Raw genomic sequence first — 19,416 nt, 5'->3', positions numbered from 1 at the left:
AAGAGAGAGAGAGAGAAGAGGGAGATGAGAGAGATGAGAGAGAAAAGCATTGATGGGCTGCCTCCTGCATGCACTGCAGCAAGGGATCAAACACGCAACCTGGCTATGTGCCGACGGGAACCCAGCCCGCCACCTTCTGGTGCACTGGACAACACTTCCACCAACTGAGCCACACCGGCAGGGCTGGTCCCTTCCCTCTTGAATCTTACCTTCTGCTGAGGGAAAACAAATATCAATCGGCGAAGAAATAAGCCAGATATTTTCTGATTCTAAATACTATGAAGAAAATACATAGGCCCAGCTGGCATGGCTCAGTGGTTGAGTGTTGACCTATGAACCCAGAGGTCAAGGTTCAATGCCCGGTCAGGGTACATGCCTGGGTTGCGGGCTCAATCCCACTGTGGGGCATGCAGGAGGCAGCTGATCGGTGATTCTTTCCCATCATTGATGTTTCTATTTCTCCCCCTCCCTTCATCTCTAAAATTACTAAAAATGTATTTTCAAATATGTATATTTTTTTAAAAAGAAAACAAATAAGGTGACAATAATAGGTTGCAATGAGTGGGGTTGAGTTAGATAAGGCCACAGTGAGGAAAGACTGCTCTGAGGAGGAGACATTTGAACTGAAGCCAGGCTTTGTAAATGAGCCTTGAGAGGAACAAATGACCATAACTGTCTTTTAAAGAATTTGCCTTCTGATCTGTAACTGTACCGAGCAACTATACTGGGACCTTGTCACTTTCATTTCTGTGCCACCAGTTACCTACAGTAAAAGGGGGTGGGGTGGGGGGGTGCTGTAGTAATAGCCTTATTCACATGTATCTCTGTGCACTTGCCAAATGCTTTAGTGAGGCAGGTTCCTGTGAGTGGAACTGCTGGTTTTAAAAGGAATTGTGCAGCCCTGACCAGTTTGGCTCAGTGGATAGAGGGTCGGCCTGCGGACTGAAGGGTCCAGGGCAAGTACCTTTGTTGCGGGCACATGCCCAGTAGGGGGTGTGCAGGAGGCAGCTGATCGATGTTTCTAATTCTCTATCCCTTCCTCTCTGTAAAAAATCAACAAAAAGTATATTTAAAAAAAATAAAAGGAATTGTGCACTTGAAAATTTCATGCCTGCCACAAAATTATCACCCCCCCCCACCCCCACACACACACACTTATACCAATTTGTACTCTCACACTATAGTGGCTTCTTTCTCACAGTGTTCAACAATATTCCCCCACCATTCTCTAATGAAATGAGAGTGTTCGCAAGGGAAGGAGTTAAAACTAATTTTGAAAATTACTTAGGTCTAAGTGCATGGAGAGGAAACAAATTACGGGCATGCTAAATGCTGGGACTGAAGAGGTTAGAGAAACAGACTCGTGGTCCTAGACCTCGTGGAGCGTACAGTCCACGAAGTGCTTTCTAACAGAATTACAACGTGAGCTACAAATGCAATTAAAATTTCTCTAGTGGCCACATTAAAAGTGTAAAAAGAAACAAGTAAAATTTTTGAAGAGATAAATTAAAAAATATATTTTATTTAACCTAAATATCCAAAGTATCATTATTTCAACACCAAGCCAAGATAAAAAAAAAATATTGAGGTAGCTTACATTCATTTTTTTTAATGCAAAGTCTTCAAAGTCCCATGTGAATTTTACACTGATAGAAAATCCCAATTCAAAAAATAACACATTTAGATGTCAACTTAAAAAAAAAAACCCCAATTCAGATTAGTCACATTTCAAGTGCGCAACAGGCACATGTGGCGAATGGCTATCGTGTTATAGGCCATAACGCTAATGCAATGCTTTTCAACTATGAGCTGGCATCCATTACCGGGTAATGTAATCATGGGGGCGGGGGAGTGGGTAGGGGGCAGTCCCAGCCAGCACTATGACGACAACAACAACAAAAAGCCCAGTAGGCAGCTCCTTGCTATAGTGGCTGAAACCGCTATTAAATCTCCAGTATCAGTCAGCAGGTCTCCTAGGAGCTAATCTCAGGAAAATGCTGGATTGGTTTTCATCTAGAAAGTTGAAGAAAAGCTATCTGCTCAGGAAGTTTCTTGATTCTTCCTGTATGTGGAGGTGGCTGAGGAGGGCTGCTCTGAGAACAGGATTCACTGGACCAGGAGACAAAACGACTGGATTCTCGTTACCAATTTCCCCCACATTAGCTGGGACAACCCAGTCACGTTGTCTCAGAGCCAATATGACCGACACATTGATTCTCAAGGAGGAATACACGAGATGGAGTATGCCTGTGCTTGACAGAGAGTGATGTGTTAATTAAGTGGAGTATAGACTCGGAGCATCACTAACCTACAGGAAATAAATGTCTTTTTCTTATCAGGATTCAGAGAAGATGTGCATTGAAATTGTCAGCCTGGCCTTCTACTCAGAAGCTGAAGTGATGTCTGATGAGAACATAAAACAGGTGTATGTGGAGTACAAGTTCCACGATCTACCCTTGTCAGAGACCGAAACGCCTGTGTCCCTGAGGAAACCGAGGGCAGGAGAAGAGATCCACTTCCACTTTAGCAAGGGTGAGGCAGCCCCCGCAGTCAGTGGGGAGAGCGGGCCGACAGACGTTAAGACTGAGGGGGCAGAACTACTCTGGACTTCTGATGGGGCGGATCCAACCCTTTCTCTTTTATTTATCAAAATAGTATATGCATGTGGTTTGAAAAGATCAGATAGCCTTAAAAGGTTTTGAAGTAAAAGTAAACAGTCCTTTGCTCCTCCCCTTCTCCCCAAATCACTCCTGTGCCCTTTCAGTCATCCCTCAGTCCACTGTACCACTTTTCCCCTTGTCTGTTATTTCCTCTGTTATTTAACTCCATATTTCTGAGTAATGTTTCATTGCAGTTTCCTGATTCACCAACTTTAGAGATTATCTGCTGAGTTTCTATTTTAGAAGATAAAATTTCTTTCACACCACCCCCATGTTCACTTCCCCCTTAGATGGATCAGAATTTTTATTTAATCTAATCTTAATTGTATCTATTATTATAGATATGTAAATATTAATTCTTACAGAGCCAAGGAGATTAGTGCACCATGATATTTCCTTTCTTGTTTACATTTTTTGCTTGCCTCAATTTAAAAAAAAAATGTTTTTACTGAGTTCAGAGAGGAATAGAGAGGGAGAGAGAGATCGAAATATCAATGATGAGAGAGAATAATTGATTGCTGCCTTCTGCACACTCCACAATGGGGATGGAGCCCGCAACCTGGGCATGTGCCCTGACCGAATCGAACCGTGACCTCCTAGAATAGATCCTAGGTCAATGCTCTATTCACTGAGCCACGCTGGCCTGTCTGAAAACTTTTTTTTTTGGTGGGGGGGCGGAGCAGGTGAAAACATTTTTTAAAAATGTTTTAAAATTCGTTTTTAGAGAGAGAAGAAGGAAGAAGGGAGAGAGAGAAACATAGATATGAGCGAAACATCCATTAGCTGCCTTCTGCATGCCCCCCAGTAAGGATCAAGGCCCATCCTGAACTGGCAACCTTTCAGCGCACGGGCTGATGCCCAACCCACTGAGCCACAACGGCCAGGGCTGAAAACATTCTTATTGAGAATTTCAAAGCTTTTGGTCCGCGGTTCTCTAGACCCAGGCCAGGAGTGAAATCTGTTTATGAAAACTATCCCCTTCTTCCCCAGAAGTTTTTAACATTTTCTCTTTATTGCTAGTGTTTTTAAATTTCAGTAATGTGCATATTTTTTTCTTAAATTGTTCTGGCCATATTGTGGGCTATTTCAATCTGGAAGCTCATAACTTTTAGTCCTGGGAAATATCATTGCATTTCTTTGATAATTTTGTCTCTAACATTTTCTCATTTTTTTTAGTAGAATTTTGATCTTCCACATTAATCCTCTAATTTTGTAATTTTCCTCCTAATCTTACCTCTGTTTTTTCTTTCTTTCAATTTTTGGGAGATTTCCTTCATTTTATCTTCCAGTCATTGACTAAATACTTTAAATTTCTAAGTGCTATTTCTTGTTTTCTATACCATTAAAAAAATAAAAGCATATCCTCTCTTTATAACATACCAGATAGAAGTTTATTTCTCACTGCGTTAAATGATTTCAGAGGTGGGCAGTTCAGGACTGAGGCTCCATGATACCATCAAGGTCCAAACTTCTATCTTGCCTTCCCCCCATCCAAGTGTCTGTCTTGCATCCTTTCAGTTGCTCAGTTACACCATGGTCCTTAATGGCCACAGGGGAAAGGAAGTATGCCCCCTTCGGAGCCTATTCCGCAGGTTTCATGCGACATAATGGCTAGCACTTAATCATGTGGCCAACCCTAGCTACAGTAGAGGCTGGGAAACATAGGTCAGTTTATTGGAGACTGCTGCATTCTTATACGAAAATGAGGAGGAAGGGAGAAAGGGATGTTGAAACAAGCATTTTAAGTTGAACTGCCACAAAACCCACATCTCTAGGTGCTCCCAAAAAGTGCCTTCTGGTATTCTTCACCAGGCACATCTATCTTGCCATGTGGCAGAATAACTTTCATTGTAGATTGTAAGGCTTCCTTTATATCAGAGATTGACAAACTTTTTCTTAAAGGGCCAGATAGTAAATATTTTAGGCTTTGTGAGCCAAACTGTCTACTCTATTACAACAATTCAACTCTATCATTGTAGTTGGAAAGAAGCCACCAATAATCTATATATGTAAAAGGCTAACATGCTAAGTGTCCCTCCCACCATCTGACCGTCGCTATGATGCACACTGACCACAAGGGGGCAGATGCTCAACGCAGGAGCTGCAGTGACTTGACAGCAGCAGTTCTCGGGTGACATACCCCGAAACCAGAGAGGAGGGAGACCGATTCCTCATGGGCCATGAGGTTCCACCTTTGGCCATGGGTTATGTTGTTGCTGGGGCACTGTCGGCCCCAAATCTGGTTTACTGCACACTTGCGTTTGTGTTCCACACCCTGTACAACAGCAACTTTGCAGAGTGCCTTCTTGTACTCTGGGACCCCTTGGGGGATGTGGGAGAGCTAGTTTCAGCCTGATCCCTGCAGACCAGGCTGAGGGACCCCACCTGCCGGGGGGATTTCAAGCCACAGTGCCACCACAGGTGCGGCTGGTCGGGGAGGGGCTGCAGGAGGTTGGCTCCAGGGCATGTCAGGCCCATTTCACCCAGTCCCGCTCCACCAGCCACCTTCTAATTAATTTCCTTTCAATGTGCACAAATCTGTGCATATTACATACCAGGTCACTAGTATGTAAATAATAGGTGTGGCCCAGCCAGTATAGCTCTGCAGTTGAGCGGAGACTCATGAACCAAGACTCGCTGGTTGCTTCTAGGTCAGGTTGCAGGCTCAATCCCCAGGAGGGGGTGTGCAAGGAGGCAGCAGATTGATGATGTTTCTCTCTCAAGGATGTTTCTATCCCTCTTTCTTCCTTTCTCTCCAAAAAATCAACTAAAAAATATTTTAAATAAATAATAGGCATGGCTGGGTTCAATAAAACTTTACAAAACTGGTGGCCAGCCCATGGACCCTGCTTTTCCAACCCCTGTTTTATATGTACCACTTATGAAAATCTTGGTGCCCAAATAGCAAAGGGTATGATTCTTTGTTCTTTTCCCTCTTACCCTAATATAGTGATAGACCTGGACCGCCTGGAGCAAAAAGGACGAAGGCAATTTCTGTTCAACATGCTGAATGGACAAGGTCCTGAGCAAGGACGGTAAGCATTTACTCTCCACTTTGAAATAAAGGATATATTCACCCAAGAATCCAAGAGTTTTAGTTTGGTTTTGTGCTGATATTGAATATGTTAACTAGTTCTTTTATATTGATTTACCTTTAATGAATTTCTGATCTACTTGAGTCTAATTTATGTTCATGGCTAACTATCTGATAAAATATATAATCTTGTAGATTTAGTTCATTTCTCATGCCATACCAGCTCCTATGTGCGTTTTTGTGTGTGGGGTTGTGTGTGTGTGTGTTAGGCAGCAATTTACTTAATACTGACAGTACCCTGTATGGAATGGACAAATGCTTCAATATTTTAAGATAATTAGATTCATTTTGCATAAACACAGTACCATTACTACCTTACCAAATATTATGGCGTTATAATATTAATTTTGTTTGATTTTAAATATTTATTTGCAGGAAATACTTTGATATAACTGAAGTAAATTCTAGATCTACTGTAAGTTTTAGGAAAGCCAATCGTCATTATTCCTGTCCTCTGAGGAGGGCTTCTTTTAGAGGTTCCAGATGAAACACACGGGATATACCTATAGTTACGAAAATTATTCATTGTTTAGCTGAAATTTGAAATTCAAATTTAAGTAAGCATATGTTTGGGGTTTCTTTCTTTTCTTTTCTTTTGCAAAATCTGCCAACCCTAATTCCTTAATGTGTATGTGGGTAAGAAATAAGATAGGGCCAGTGTTTTATTACTTATCTAAAAGCCCAATACATTTATTTAATTTGCATTTACTTTGTCTCCAGTTAGTCATAGAGAGACCTGAGAAAGGAGGCAGCTGAAATAAAGAGTGAATCTGATTTCAGTATCACAATGGACTTTTAAAATAGATAAAAGCTTACTGATAACTTTTGGGAATGAAAAGTGATTTGGTTGTTTCTGCATTCATGTTTAATTTAGCTTTTTCTTTTCTTCTTTCTCTCAGCATTCCTAGAGCTTTCTTTTCCTTTACTTCCTTATACTGGTCACACTTTTCTCTTTTCTTTCCTTTTTGCAACCTTCTACTCAATTTCAGAGCTCAGTTTATTTTTACTTTCTTTTGCCAATACGGTACAAGGGACAGAACATTGTCTTTGTAATCAGACAGACCTGGTTTTGAATCCTGACTCTTCCACTTACTATGATCTCTAAGTTATAACTTAACTTGAAGGCTACTGTGAGCATAAAATTGAAATAACATCATTTACCTAAAGCACTTGGTATTGTGTCCAGCATGCAGTAATGACAGTTACCATCCCTTTCCTGGGAAAATTGGGATGAGGGAGTTGGTATTATTCCTTGCAGTTTTGAAGTTCTCAGTAACCATACAGAAACATAACCACAAATGAATATTGCTTACTGCGCTAAAATGTATCATTTTCAGAATTCTTCTTTCAGCTTAGTTATCTTTAGCTGTAATTTTAAGAGCTTGAATTTTTAGTCCTATGCTTGTTCCCTTAGTACTATTAGCCACCAATGTTTGCTTTTTAAAAAATATGTATTTTTATTAATTTCAGAGAGGAAGAGAGAGGGAGAGAGATAGAAACATCAGTGATGAGAAAGAACCATTTATCAGCTGCCTCCTGCACGCCCCACGCTGGGGACTGAGCCCGCAATCAGGGCATGTGCCCTGACTGGGAATCGAACCATGATCACCTGGCTCATAGGTCGATGCTCAACCACTGAACCACGCTGGCTGGGCCAATATTTGCTTTAAAAAATATATAGAATTATGCCCTGGCCAGTGTGTCTCAGTTGGGTATAGTATCGTTCCATGCACAGAAAGGCCATTGGTTCAACTTATGCCAGGGCACACACCCAGGTTTCAGGTTTGATCCCTGGTGGGGAGGCAACTGATCAATGTTTCTCTCTCACACCAATGTTTCTCTTTCTCTCTCTCCCTCTCCCTCCCTGTCTCTCTAAAATCAATAAAAACACTAAAGAGAAGTACAGGATTATTATGAAGTGTCCAGAATAGGCAAATCGAGAGACAGAAAGTAGATTAGTAGTTGCCATGAGCTGAGGGAGCGGTCAATAGAGAATGACTGCTTAATGGGTACAGGAGTTTTTGAGGGGGCGATGAACATGACCTGGAATTAGATAGTGGTGATGGTTGCACAAGATTGTGATGATACTAAGAAATACTAAATTGCACACTTTAAAATGGTTAAAATAATGAATTTATGGTACTTGAGTTTTTCTCAAAAAATTTAGTAGGTACCAGTCTCTGGAACTCAATTATCATTTTTTGCTAGGTTAAGTCAAGGTAGTAATAATTGTTGACTGCTTATCCTGGCTGGGTGGCTCAGTTGGTTGGAGTATCGTTTCGTATACCAAAAGGTCACGGGTTCGATTCTGGGTCAAGGCACATATCTAGGATGCAGCTGTAGTCCCTGGTTGGGTGTACAAAAGGCAACCAATCGATGTTTCTCTCCCCCTCTCTCTCCCTTCCTCTCTCTAATGTCTATACTAGTAAACATATCCTTGGGTGAGGATTAAGAAATAATAATTGTTGACTGCTCACTGCTTGTGAGGCACAGTGCTGTGTGCTTTATAGTGTCATCTTTCAAGACACACAGCTCTAAGGAATACACATTTTATATTCATTTTGCAATTCTGTTCTTCTTCTGTTTCCTTTACTGTGCTCAGGCTTGGTACCCAACTTTTATTTAGAAATTGAAAACCTTTTCTTCTAACTGCTCCTGTTTATTGGTTTTTGTGCAACTCCTCCATATCAAATCTTTCATCAAAATTGTAAACCAGCCCTAGCCAGTTGGGCTCAGTGGATAGAGTGTTGGCTTGCGAACTGAAGAGTCACGGGTTCGATTCCGGTAGAGGGCACATGCCTGGGTTGTGGGCTCAATCCCTCACGGTGGGTGTGCTGGAGGCAGCCGATCGATGATTCTCATCACTGATGTTTCTATCTCTTTCTATTCCTCTCCCTTCCTCTCTGAAATCAATAAAGATATGTTTTTTAAAAAATTGTAAACCACCTTTCTTTTTTTTTTTTAATATATTTTATTGATTTTTTACAGAGAGGAAGGGAGAGGGATAGAGAGTTAGAAACATCGATGAGAGAGAAACATTGATCAGCTGCCTCCTGCACACTCCCCACTGGGGATGTGCCCGCAACCAAGGTACATGCCCTTGACCGGAATCGAACCCGGGACCCTTGAGTCCGTAGGCCGATGCTCTATCCACTGAGCCAAACCAGCTAGGGCTGTAAACCATCTTTCAAGGAATTATATCTCAACGGTTTTGAGACTTGATCAATTACATTATCTTGAGTCTTATAGTTCCCTCTTCTCAAGGCCAGCTGTTAAATTTTTTAATATACTTTTAAAAATCCTCACCTGCAGATATCTCTTTAGTGATATTTTTTAGAGGGAGAGGAAAGGAGAGAGAAAAACACACACACGATGCCAGAGAGAAACACTGATCAGTTTCCAACTGAATGGGGGATTGAAGCCGCAATCTAGGCTGGGAATTGAACCGGCAACCTTTTGGTGTACAGGATGATGCTCCAATCAACTGAACAAGCTGACCAGGACCCAGTTGTTACTTTAAATTATACCAATTCCTCACTCTTTTGCTGTTGTAATTAGACATTGTCTAATTTATGATTTCTTTTAGCCTTATTTTTTTTTTTTAAGCCTTAGGGTATCAGCAGTGCTCAATTAAATGTCCTTTCCCCCCCTCTCAGTTTAAAGTTCACAGTGGTAAGTGATCCTATGGATGAGGAAAAGAATGAATGTCAAGAAGTAGGATATGCATACCTGAAACTGTGGCAGATCATGGAATCAGGAAGAGACATTATAGAGCAAAAGCTAGACAGTGAGTAATAAATTTTTGTGCTCCTCAGTTCCATTTATTTCTGAGCAAGTCATCGAAATAATGAATACTTTTCCTGTTTTACCTTCAATACACAATTACTGCTACAAAGTTTATGAGACAAAGTGGATCAAAATCCCTATAGCTCTACTTACTTCTAGATCAAGCCTGAGCGTAGTCAGTTGTCGACTTTATTTTTTAAAATTTTTATACCTTTCTAGCTGTTGATTTTAGTTCATATACCTCTTGATTATTAGAATCTACTATGATTCTCCAATGTTTGAGATAGGAAGTTTTTAAAAATTTTAATCAAATTTAAACACCAGAATTTCTGACCTCTCTGAAGCATATAAAGTTTGTAAAGGCAGCTAATACCCCTTTTCTTTTAATGCCTGATCATGCACCCAGTTTCTTAGACACCAACTTTCTACTTCCTTCACCTCTCACAATATTGGTGACTAAGTCTTATCCATTCTACTTCAGAAGTGTCTTGACTACATTACTACTGCTATACTAGTTTTCTGAACAGGTCTCCCTGTCACTGGTTTCTTCAACCACTACAGTGTTTCTATACATTTGCTAACCACATTCTTCTTAAATCTGTTTTTAAGACTCTTTGCTATAAGGCCAACCCGTCTTAACAATATTTGCATTTGAATTCCTTTAGGTGGGCCTGTCCAGTCCTCTGTTCCCTGTTACCGTATACAGCTGGGACTTCACACATTTACCTTAGCTGCTAGGCTGTAGTAGGCATTTACTATTCACCAGACTAATGGTTTTTGAACTTCATAACCCATTAGTGGATGGTGAAATTAAATTAGTAAGTCAGATTTTGAAGACAAAGACACACACCAGAAAACTGTAGAAAAGAAGGTATCAGAGTACATTGCACAGAGTAAATATCTTGTGAAACTAGGCTTATGTACATGTTTGAGTCATGATATAAATTTTTTACTAATTATAAGAAATTTTGAGCAGAACTCTTCAGACCAAGGGTTACAAAGTTCATACTTTCACTGGTAGACAAGATTCTTCATTATATTCCACTAGTTAACTGCAATATTGGGCAAATTATTTAACCACTCTGTGCTTGTTTCAACTATTGGAAAAACAGTTCCTATTTCATAGTGTTGTCATGAGGATTAAGGGAGTTCTTAAGTGAAGGATTAAGTGCTTAGGACATGGCAAGTGCCCTCTGTTAGCTGTTTTCCAACTGTCACAATTTCTATTCCTGTCCCATTTCCTGCACGTGCCATACTCTTCCTGACCTCCTTGCCCTTTGCACATAAGGGAAATCCTCTAGAGCAGTGGTTCTCAACCTCCCTAATGCCGTGACCCTTTAATACAGTTCCTCTTGTTGGGGTGACCCCCAACCAAAAAATTATTTTCGTTGCTACTTCGTAACTGTAATGTTGCCAGTGTTATGAATCGTAATGTAAATATCTGATATGCAGGATGTATTTTCATTGTTACAAACTGAACATAATTAAAGCATAGTGATTAATCACAAAAACAATATGTAATTATATATGTTTTCCAATGGTCTTAGGTGACCCCTGTGAAAGGGTCGTTCAACTCCCAAAAGGGACGCGACCCACAGGTTGAGAACCGCTGATCTAGAGCCTTTTCTAGTGACTTCAAAATCCCTAAAGCCAATGAATGCTTCTCAATTTTTTTAACAATAAAAATATTTATAGTAATTTCCTTTTTATTGCCTCCCTTCCATTCAGGCTTCAAAACTCTGTAGCTATATATTCTATCACTTCAAAACTCAGCTCCTTGAAATATTTGCTGAATGGTCAGTCCACAATACTTTTTATTTTGGCACCTCCTATCTTCAATTACGATGAAGTTTCTATCCAAACACTTTGCACTTTGCTCTTACCAATTTTCCTTATTGCCAAGTCCAATTGGTTTTCTTAGTCATTTTATTAGACCCCTGGTTGGCAACCTGCGGCTCGCGAGCCACATGCAGCTCTTTAGCCCCTTGAGTGTATGGCTCTTCCACAAAATACCACGTGCGGGCGCACATGTACAGTGCGATTGAAACTTCGTGGCCCATGCACAGAAGTCGGTATTTTGTGGAAGAACCACACTCAAGGCAGCAAAGAGCCGCACGTGGCTCATGAGCCGCAGTTTGCCGACCACTGGCCTAGCACAACTGAGTTGCTCCTCACTTGACCAACTTCCTTGCTTTCTCAAAACACACTGCATTCTCAAGACTCGCCCAGGTCGAAAACTGACTTCTGCGCATGGGCCATGAAGTTTCAATCGCTGTATGTGCGCACTCGCACGTGGTATTTTGAGGAAGAGCCACACTCAAGGGGCCAAAGAGCCGCATGTGGCTCGCGAGCCGCAGGTTGCCGACCACTGTACTAGACCTTTCTCATTCTCATTTTTAAACTCTTCTCCTTTGGTTTTTAGGTCAGTTTGACTGTCCACATCACTCCCTAGGGGAATCCTTGTTTATCTTGCAGGTTCTTCATCCTGAGTTTGAATGGTGGGTTCCCCTGGTTCAATTCTTGGCCTTTTTTTGTTCATATACCCTTTTCCTACATGTTTGTATCCACTCTTAGGATTTTAATTAGAACCTAGAAATGATCTCAGCTCTGGGTTTATAGACCAGATTTTTAATACAATTTAGCTTACAGCAAACTAAGTCACTACTTGTATGCCCTTAGTACAGCCCCACCCCCACTACAACCTTGTACCTTTTTTTTTTTAAATATATTTTATTGATTTCTTACAGAGAGGAAGGGAGAGGGATAGAGTTAGAAACATCGACCAGCTGCCTCCTGCACGCCCCCCAGTGGGGATGTGCCCGCAACCAAGGTACATGCCCTTGACCGGAGACCGGAATCGAACCTGGGGCCCTTGAGTCCGCAGGCTGACGCTCTATCCAGTGAGCCAAACCGGTTAGGGCTACAACCTTGTACCTTATGTTCCCTCTTATCCAAATAAAAATGGTCATCTTTGATTCCAACCTTCTTCTCACTCCCAACATTCAATCACAAAATTCTATTTTACCTCTTTAAATATTCTGAATGTCCCCATCTTCATACCATTATTGTACTTAAGACCCCTTCATTTCTTCCCTGAATTAGTGCAACAGCCCAACTACCCTTCCTGATGTATTTGTATCCCCTTTGAATATATTACCCAATAACGGAGTTACTTTTCTAGAACCCAAATAAAAACTGTCACTAATAACTACAGCGAAAATCAAATTACTTTCAAGACAAATAAGACCTTTTACGATCTGGCCCCTGCTTATCTGCATAGCCTTCATTTCTGCCACTCCTTGCAATTTTCTAAACTTGTCATGTTCTCATGAATTGGCATAAGCTTAGGTATCTTTTACTTTTTAAAAAAGACTCAGTTTAGGGATTGTCTCCAGAAAGCCTTTCCAATTTCTCCGTCCTGATTAGGTGCCGCTTCTGTGTGTTCCCAAAGCACCTTGTTTTCATCACAGCACTTACCACACTACAACTGTTTTCCTTTGTCTTCCATTCAACCGAGTCCCCCTGAGAAATGAAGTAGCTTAGTATCCCTAGCACCCAGTGTTTGTTAACGGAATGCTGCTGCTGCCTGATGGACTTTCTTTTTCCTTTCCCAACAGTTGTTAGCCCTACAGACCAAGCTACCCCAATAGGAAGTCTGAAGGTGTCCCTTCAAGCTGTTGCTGCCTTCCATGCTATTCACAAGGAGATGACCGAAGATTTGTTTTCGTGATAGAACAAGGGCTATTCCATTCTAAACTCTGTGAGGGAATCATAGTAAAAAAGTCTCTTATAAAGTAACTTGCTAATCCATAAGTTTGGTTTACTGTGATGTCTAGCTAGTATCTCTCAATCTGATCATAAAAGCTTAGAATATGAAAGTTTGTTTTTGTGATACTAGCTGGACAAAATCATTATTTTCTAACGCCTCAGCACTTTACCAAGTGAGCAGGCTTGCTTTTAGGAACTGCAAAAAAAAACTATCACAGACGTTGAATTTACAAAAACAAAACAACAACAAAAAAAACCAGTTTATTTATCTTTTAGTTCTTCCAAAATTGAAAATATCAAGTCCTACTGCTAAAGAGAAAAAAACAAACAAAATCTGAGACCCCTTCCCCCTCCTCTCTTAAAGTCACAAAACACAGAATTAACTGCAGTGGAACAGGTGGGTGCAGAGAACCAGGAGGGGGAGTATGGCAAGATAAACTCCCCAAATACTTAAAAAGCTGTTCAACAGAAACTGTGATAAATACAGGACAATGCAAGACAAGTAAAAATAAGGAGCAGCAGTGATGAGAGGCCATGTTGTAGAAGTGACCTCCCTTCTTCTTTTCTCTTCTCATCATGGTATTCTAGGCCCAAGGCATGACTATTGCCCCTTCCAGATCTAAATGTTGATTCCTTAATAATGAGCCTCCTCCTGGATTTTACTAGAAGCAGTACATGAAGCACGACTGTTCTTACTCAGGTATATCACAAAATAAACAATGTAATTTTGTTTCTACCAATATACCACGTGTGAATTTGAAAGGATGAAACCAAGCCTTGGAGCATCGCTGCTTTATGTCTTCCAAGGCAGCAGATACCCCAGAATCTGCATGAGGCAAGAAAGCAGGAAAACTCAGACGGAGGTACCAGCCTGATCTGCCTTACTAGCTCAAGTTGTATGGTTTATCACAATCACTAGCAAATTCCAAGAACCTGTCTGTTCTTGAGTACTGCAAAGATGCAACTTAAAGAGATGTGAGGAAGGTCATGGCTGTAGGGTAGGATGGTGGATCAAATCTGCTGGTCAAGAACCATGGTGCAAGTAGTTATTCACCTTGTACTAACATCTTGGAAATATACTTTGAGACATCAAAGAATAAGATGTCAGAAGCCACTGACGTCCTGGCAGAAGGTGACAGGAAGAGAGGAATGAAATGGTATTAACAGCGGAAGCCTCTGCCCTTCTTCAAGAACACCTCCTGCCTTGCCATCTGGATGGGGCCATTGGCACGTGTCCTGGTGGTGGGCCTGGAATTCCCCGAGTAGATTGGTCCACACAAATGGCCCCTAAACCCATAAACACAAATGGCAAAACTTCAAAAGAAAAAAGGAAAAATACAGTTTCTGTCATGTAAAATTTTCAAGGGTTGGCTAGAGGAAGAATGGAGCTGAGGGCCAAAGTTCAGGAGTTACTTCCTCTTTTTCTTGGGGGGCGCAGAGCTGTGTCTGGAACCACGGTTAGAGCCACGGCCTGAACTGTGCACAGATGCCTTCCTCTTCCGGCTCATACTTCGACTCTGTTCTTCTTCTTCCTCGTAACGACTTTCACGGTCCGCTAAACAGAAGAGGTATTACTAGTTGGATATAGGTTAGCTATAGTACCTAATAATACTGGATAGCATGGAATAGTACTGAGAATATAGTTTGGAGTTAGACCTTTTATTTATTTATTTACTTTTATTTTTTATTGATTTTTTTACAGAGAGGAAGGGAGAGGGATAGAGAATTAGAAACACTCATCAGCTGCCTCCTGCACACCCTGGGACCCTTCAGTCTGCAGGCCCATGCTCTATCCACTGAGCAAAACCTGTTAGGGCTGGAGTTAGATCTTTTAATCTGGACTCAGTCACTTAGCAGTTATGTGATCTTGACAAAGTACTTAACATTTTTGAGTCTTGGTTTATTTATAAACAAAGAAGGATTAAATAGGGTAATTTATGCAAAGTTCTATCATAACTTTGGATATCATAATTTAGGATACAGTAGATATTTCCTTTCATCTATATTTTCTTTTTAAGTTTTATTTATTGATTTTATAAAGAGAGGGAGGGAAGGAGAGAGAAACATCGATTTGTTGTTCTACATATTTATGAAGTCATTCGTTGCTTCTTGTATGTGCCTGGCCAGGGACTGAATCCACAACCTTGGTGTATCAGGAGGATGCTCTAACCTATTTGAGCTACCCGGCCAGGGCATTTCCTTTATGTTTAACTTATATTTGGCATTTGGCTTCAGAGTAATTAAACTGGCACTATAAAAATATTCCTAACATGGGAGAGGCCTAAAAATTTAGACTATTATATAACTTAGATTTAGAAACTGAATAACCTAATTCTAGAGCCTTATAAGACTATGTGGGCCATCATGACTACGGGTCCATTGGGGACTTGACAGATGAAAAAAGTATCCAATTAGGCAGTCATACCTCTCGGAGAATACAAATTACAGACCTTGTTTTCTCCACTAGTTAAGGACTGAAATCTGTTAGAAATTTGTGTCTCAAAAAATAAAACAAACAAAAAAATTTACCTTTTCGGGCTTCTTCCTCTAGTTCATCCCAATCTTTTCCACTCTCTTCTTCACTGCCCAATGATTCCTTGGAATAGTCTGAAGAAAAAAAAAATGATTAGTAAGCATTAGTCATTATACTGGAATGGAATGATAGAACTCTTCCCTTTTGCAAAAGTGGCTTCCAGAAATGGCATTAGATTAGAAAGCCACAGGAACTTTTCCTTGTTAAGACTAACCTGATTCTTCAGCTTCTGATGAATAATCTTCATCACTGTCCTCTTCTTCTTCTTCATAGTCATCCTCTGAAGGATTAAATGTCTCATCTTCGATTTCAGATTCTGAATCCCCTTCCTCAGCATCACTACCCTGATGAATTAGAGAAAAAAACCCAACACTATATACTGTTTTAATGGATACCCTAAATATATAATTCATATTTCTTAAAGTTTCACTTCATCGTTCCTTGCCCAGGAATATTAACTGCAGTAATAGTCTTGGTAATAATGCATTATGCTGAGGTGGGAGGGCCATTTTTTAGAGAACAATTTTTGAAAAATTTCCAACAGTTTTGATAATTTCAAGGAAATCTTGTCAGTGACTACAAACACCTAGTTAATTTATTGTTTACCTGTGAAACTAATTTGGAGAAATAATATCAGATGTGTTCAGAGATTTTCCCACTTAGTCTGGTCGTTTATGTGCTACTTCTCCTAACGGACAACTATTACATAACAGAAAAGAAACCCCACACTCACGCACCTCACCCTCAGGCTCCAGGAAAGACCAGCCACCTTGTTCAAAGAAGCCCTCAGGGTCATCAACAATAGTCTTCATGATTTTAGTCCAGTTGAGGGACTGTACTCCTTCTGTATACTTTAGGTCACAGGAACTGAGAGAAATAGTATTACAAAGTCAAAATCAATCCTCTATATTTTCTGAGAATATCCAGTTGTCAAACTGGTGATTATAACCTGAAGAGCAGTTAACCTTTTCTTAAATGAATGGGGAACAGGTATGCTGTGCACTGTGCCACCAGAAGATGCCCAGACGGCTGATATTTGGTCTCCCAAAGCACGAACCCTCACATCAAAGCAGCATTCCAACTGCAGCAATCTCTGTCCCTCAACTGAACTAATCTAAGTTCACTTTCTTCTTCTTTTCTATTTTCTTTAGGAAGGCAGAACCCATATAGAACTTGGAAGGCTGTTGGAGTTGAGAGTGAGAAAGAGAAAGAGAGAGAGGAGGATTTGGGGAGGCAGACAGCTAGAATGTGTGGGACAGAGTACTAGAGGATAGAGTGATGGGAAAGCTCTGAAGATTAGCTGAGGATGGATCCCCTCAAATTCTATGGCTGAGGATCGATCTGCACAAACATGAGAGGAAACTAATTAGAACTGGGCAAAGAAACACAGAACTCCCAGATCGCACACAGAGGTGGAAATAATTCTCGTTCCCATCTGCTTTAGTGCAAAGACCTCAAAACACTCAGGGAATCGGGTAGAATCCTCAGAGGAGTTCTACCTCAGCAATGGGGCCAATTAGCCCCAGACTCAAGGCTGTTCTGATCCAGCATTCATGACACTTTGTAAAGTGTCCAAGCCTTGAAAGATCAAATGGAATCTAAATAACTTAACTGTAGCTTAGAATAGAATCTAAAAAATTTGAAATAACAAAACAGAGCACCCAAAAATGTGGAGTCACATGTATGGCAACCAATCACAAATTACCAGGCATGCAAAACAGGAGAAAAATCAACCAATGAAAACAGACCCAGAAAATACAAAGGTGATGAAGTAGCAAATAAAGATGTTAAAAAAGCATTGATACATGTTTCATATGTTTAAGAAGAGGGAACCTTAAAGACAATGAGATGAAAAAATGAAATTTGTGTAATTACTCTCAGAAAAAAAGGCGGACTGAGGAAAGAGCAAAAATATTTAAAGATTCATGGTCAGAACATATCCAAATATGATGAAAATGACAAAGCCCATAGATCTAAGAAGCTCAATGCACACCAAACATTTGAATAATTATAATAAAGAAAACCATACCAAAACATCTGGTTATCAAAATGCTAAAAACCAACCAGAAAAAACAAAACAAAAAACAACTTAAAGTAGCTCGAGAAAAAAAGACAGAGGAAAGAAGGATAGATATCTCATCAGAAACGCTTGAAGGCTAAAAGACAAGAAATAACATCTTAAATAGTAAAAGAAAAGACCGTCAAGTTAGAATTCTATATGCAGCAAAAACACCTTCTGAAAGTGAAATACTTTCAATAAGTTGAGGCAATTTACACAAAAAACCTGCACCTCAAATACTAAAAGTTTATGAGGCAAAGGAAAATTATAGCAGAAGGCTACAGGTAGAAGGTTGGAACCACACAATGACATGAAGAGCACTAGGTATGGAAGATATGAGTTATACAAAAGACTTTCCCCTCATTTTGTAAACTGAAAGGTAACTGTTTTAAAGCTAAAATAATGACAACAAATTGTGGAATTCATAACAGAAGTACAATATATGGCAATAGCAGAAAGGACAGAAGAGAAATTGAAGCATAAAAACCTTCCAACAGTAAAGATGTATTATCTGAAAGCAGATGGTGATAAGATGTACATGTAAACTTTAGAGCGATTATTATAAAAGTCAAACAGAAAACCCAACCATATTGATAATTACATTAAATGTAAATGGTCTGTTTTCAACAATCCAATGAAAACGTAGACATTCTCAGAATGGATTTTAAAAAGTGAGACTGGCTAGTGTGGCTCAGTGGTTAAGCATCAACCCATGAACCAAGAGGTCCCCAGGTTCAATTCCTGGTCAGGGCTCGATCCTCATAGGGGGCACGTTGGAGGCAGCCAATGGATGTTTCTCCCTCATCGAAGTTTCTATATATCCTTCTCCCTTGCTCTCTCTCTTTCTCAAAAAAAAAAAAAAAAAAAGTGAGCCCTACATGTATGCTATATGCTATCTATAAGTAAGTTACTTTCATATAAAGTAATGTAAGTAAAAAGTAAAAAGATAAGCCATACTAACCAAAGTCAGAAGTCTATAGTAATATTGCACCAAGCAGATTTCAAAATGATGAACATTTTATAATCATGAAAAAAACCCTCCCAATAAAATTGATAATCCTTTAGTCAGATTAACCAACAAAAAAACAAATTATCAATATTAGGAATAGAAGGGGACAGCATTATAGAGTAAACAGATACTAAAGCTGGTAACATAGATGAAACAGACCAGTTTTTTGAAAGACACAGTTAATTCTAAAATTTATATAGAATAGCTAAATTAATAATAGCCAACTTTGAAAAGGAACACATTTGGAGGACTACCCTACCTGATTTTAAGACTTACTATAAAGCCACAATAAATAACATGTATAAGAACACACATATACCAGTGGGAAAGAATGTAATTCAGAAATAGACCCTCCCCAGAAAATATTTGGCAATGATATATCTGATAAAGGGTTAATATCCAAAATATATAAAAAGCTCATACAACTTAACAGAAGGAAGACAATCCAATTTAAAAACGGGCAAAGGACCTAAATAGACACTTCTCCAAAGAGTACATACAGAACTT

The 19,416-nt window shown here is 39.9% G+C and overlaps 2 protein-coding genes across 2 annotated transcripts in view; one reads left to right on the top strand and one right to left on the bottom strand.

Moving 5' to 3' along the window:
- The window catches only part of RPGRIP1 (retinitis pigmentosa GTPase regulator interacting protein 1), a 62,032-nt gene extending 48,357 nt beyond the window's left edge, over nt 1-13,675 (top strand). The window contains 6 exon segments of the mRNA XM_015569567.1: nt 2,340-2,532; nt 5,611-5,695; nt 9,411-9,541; nt 11,963-11,997; nt 11,999-12,038; nt 13,158-13,675. Coding sequence (XP_015425053.1) covers nt 2,340-2,532; nt 5,611-5,695; nt 9,411-9,541; nt 11,963-11,997; nt 11,999-12,038; nt 13,158-13,270 — 597 coding nt within the window. The 3' untranslated portion in view covers nt 13,271-13,675.
- Nucleotides 13,554-19,416, bottom strand: part of SUPT16H (SPT16 homolog, facilitates chromatin remodeling subunit) — a 44,253-nt gene continuing 38,390 nt past the window's right edge. Inside the window, exons 23-26 of the mRNA XM_006772360.2 lie at nt 16,579-16,708; nt 16,056-16,185; nt 15,838-15,915; nt 13,554-14,863 (exon numbers count right to left, since the gene is read on the bottom strand). Of these exons, the coding sequence (XP_006772423.1) occupies nt 14,718-14,863; nt 15,838-15,915; nt 16,056-16,185; nt 16,579-16,708 (484 nt within the window). The 3' untranslated portion in view covers nt 13,554-14,717. The remainder of the gene's footprint in view (nt 14,864-15,837; nt 15,916-16,055; nt 16,186-16,578; nt 16,709-19,416) is intronic.

This window comes from Myotis davidii, unplaced genomic scaffold (genome assembly GCF_000327345.1).
Source record: "Myotis davidii unplaced genomic scaffold, ASM32734v1 scaffold666, whole genome shotgun sequence".
NCBI lineage: Eukaryota > Metazoa > Chordata > Mammalia > Chiroptera > Vespertilionidae > Myotis > Myotis davidii.
The sequence above is the reverse complement of the archived record's forward strand: the minus strand, read 5'-3'. Positions and strand labels throughout refer to the sequence as shown.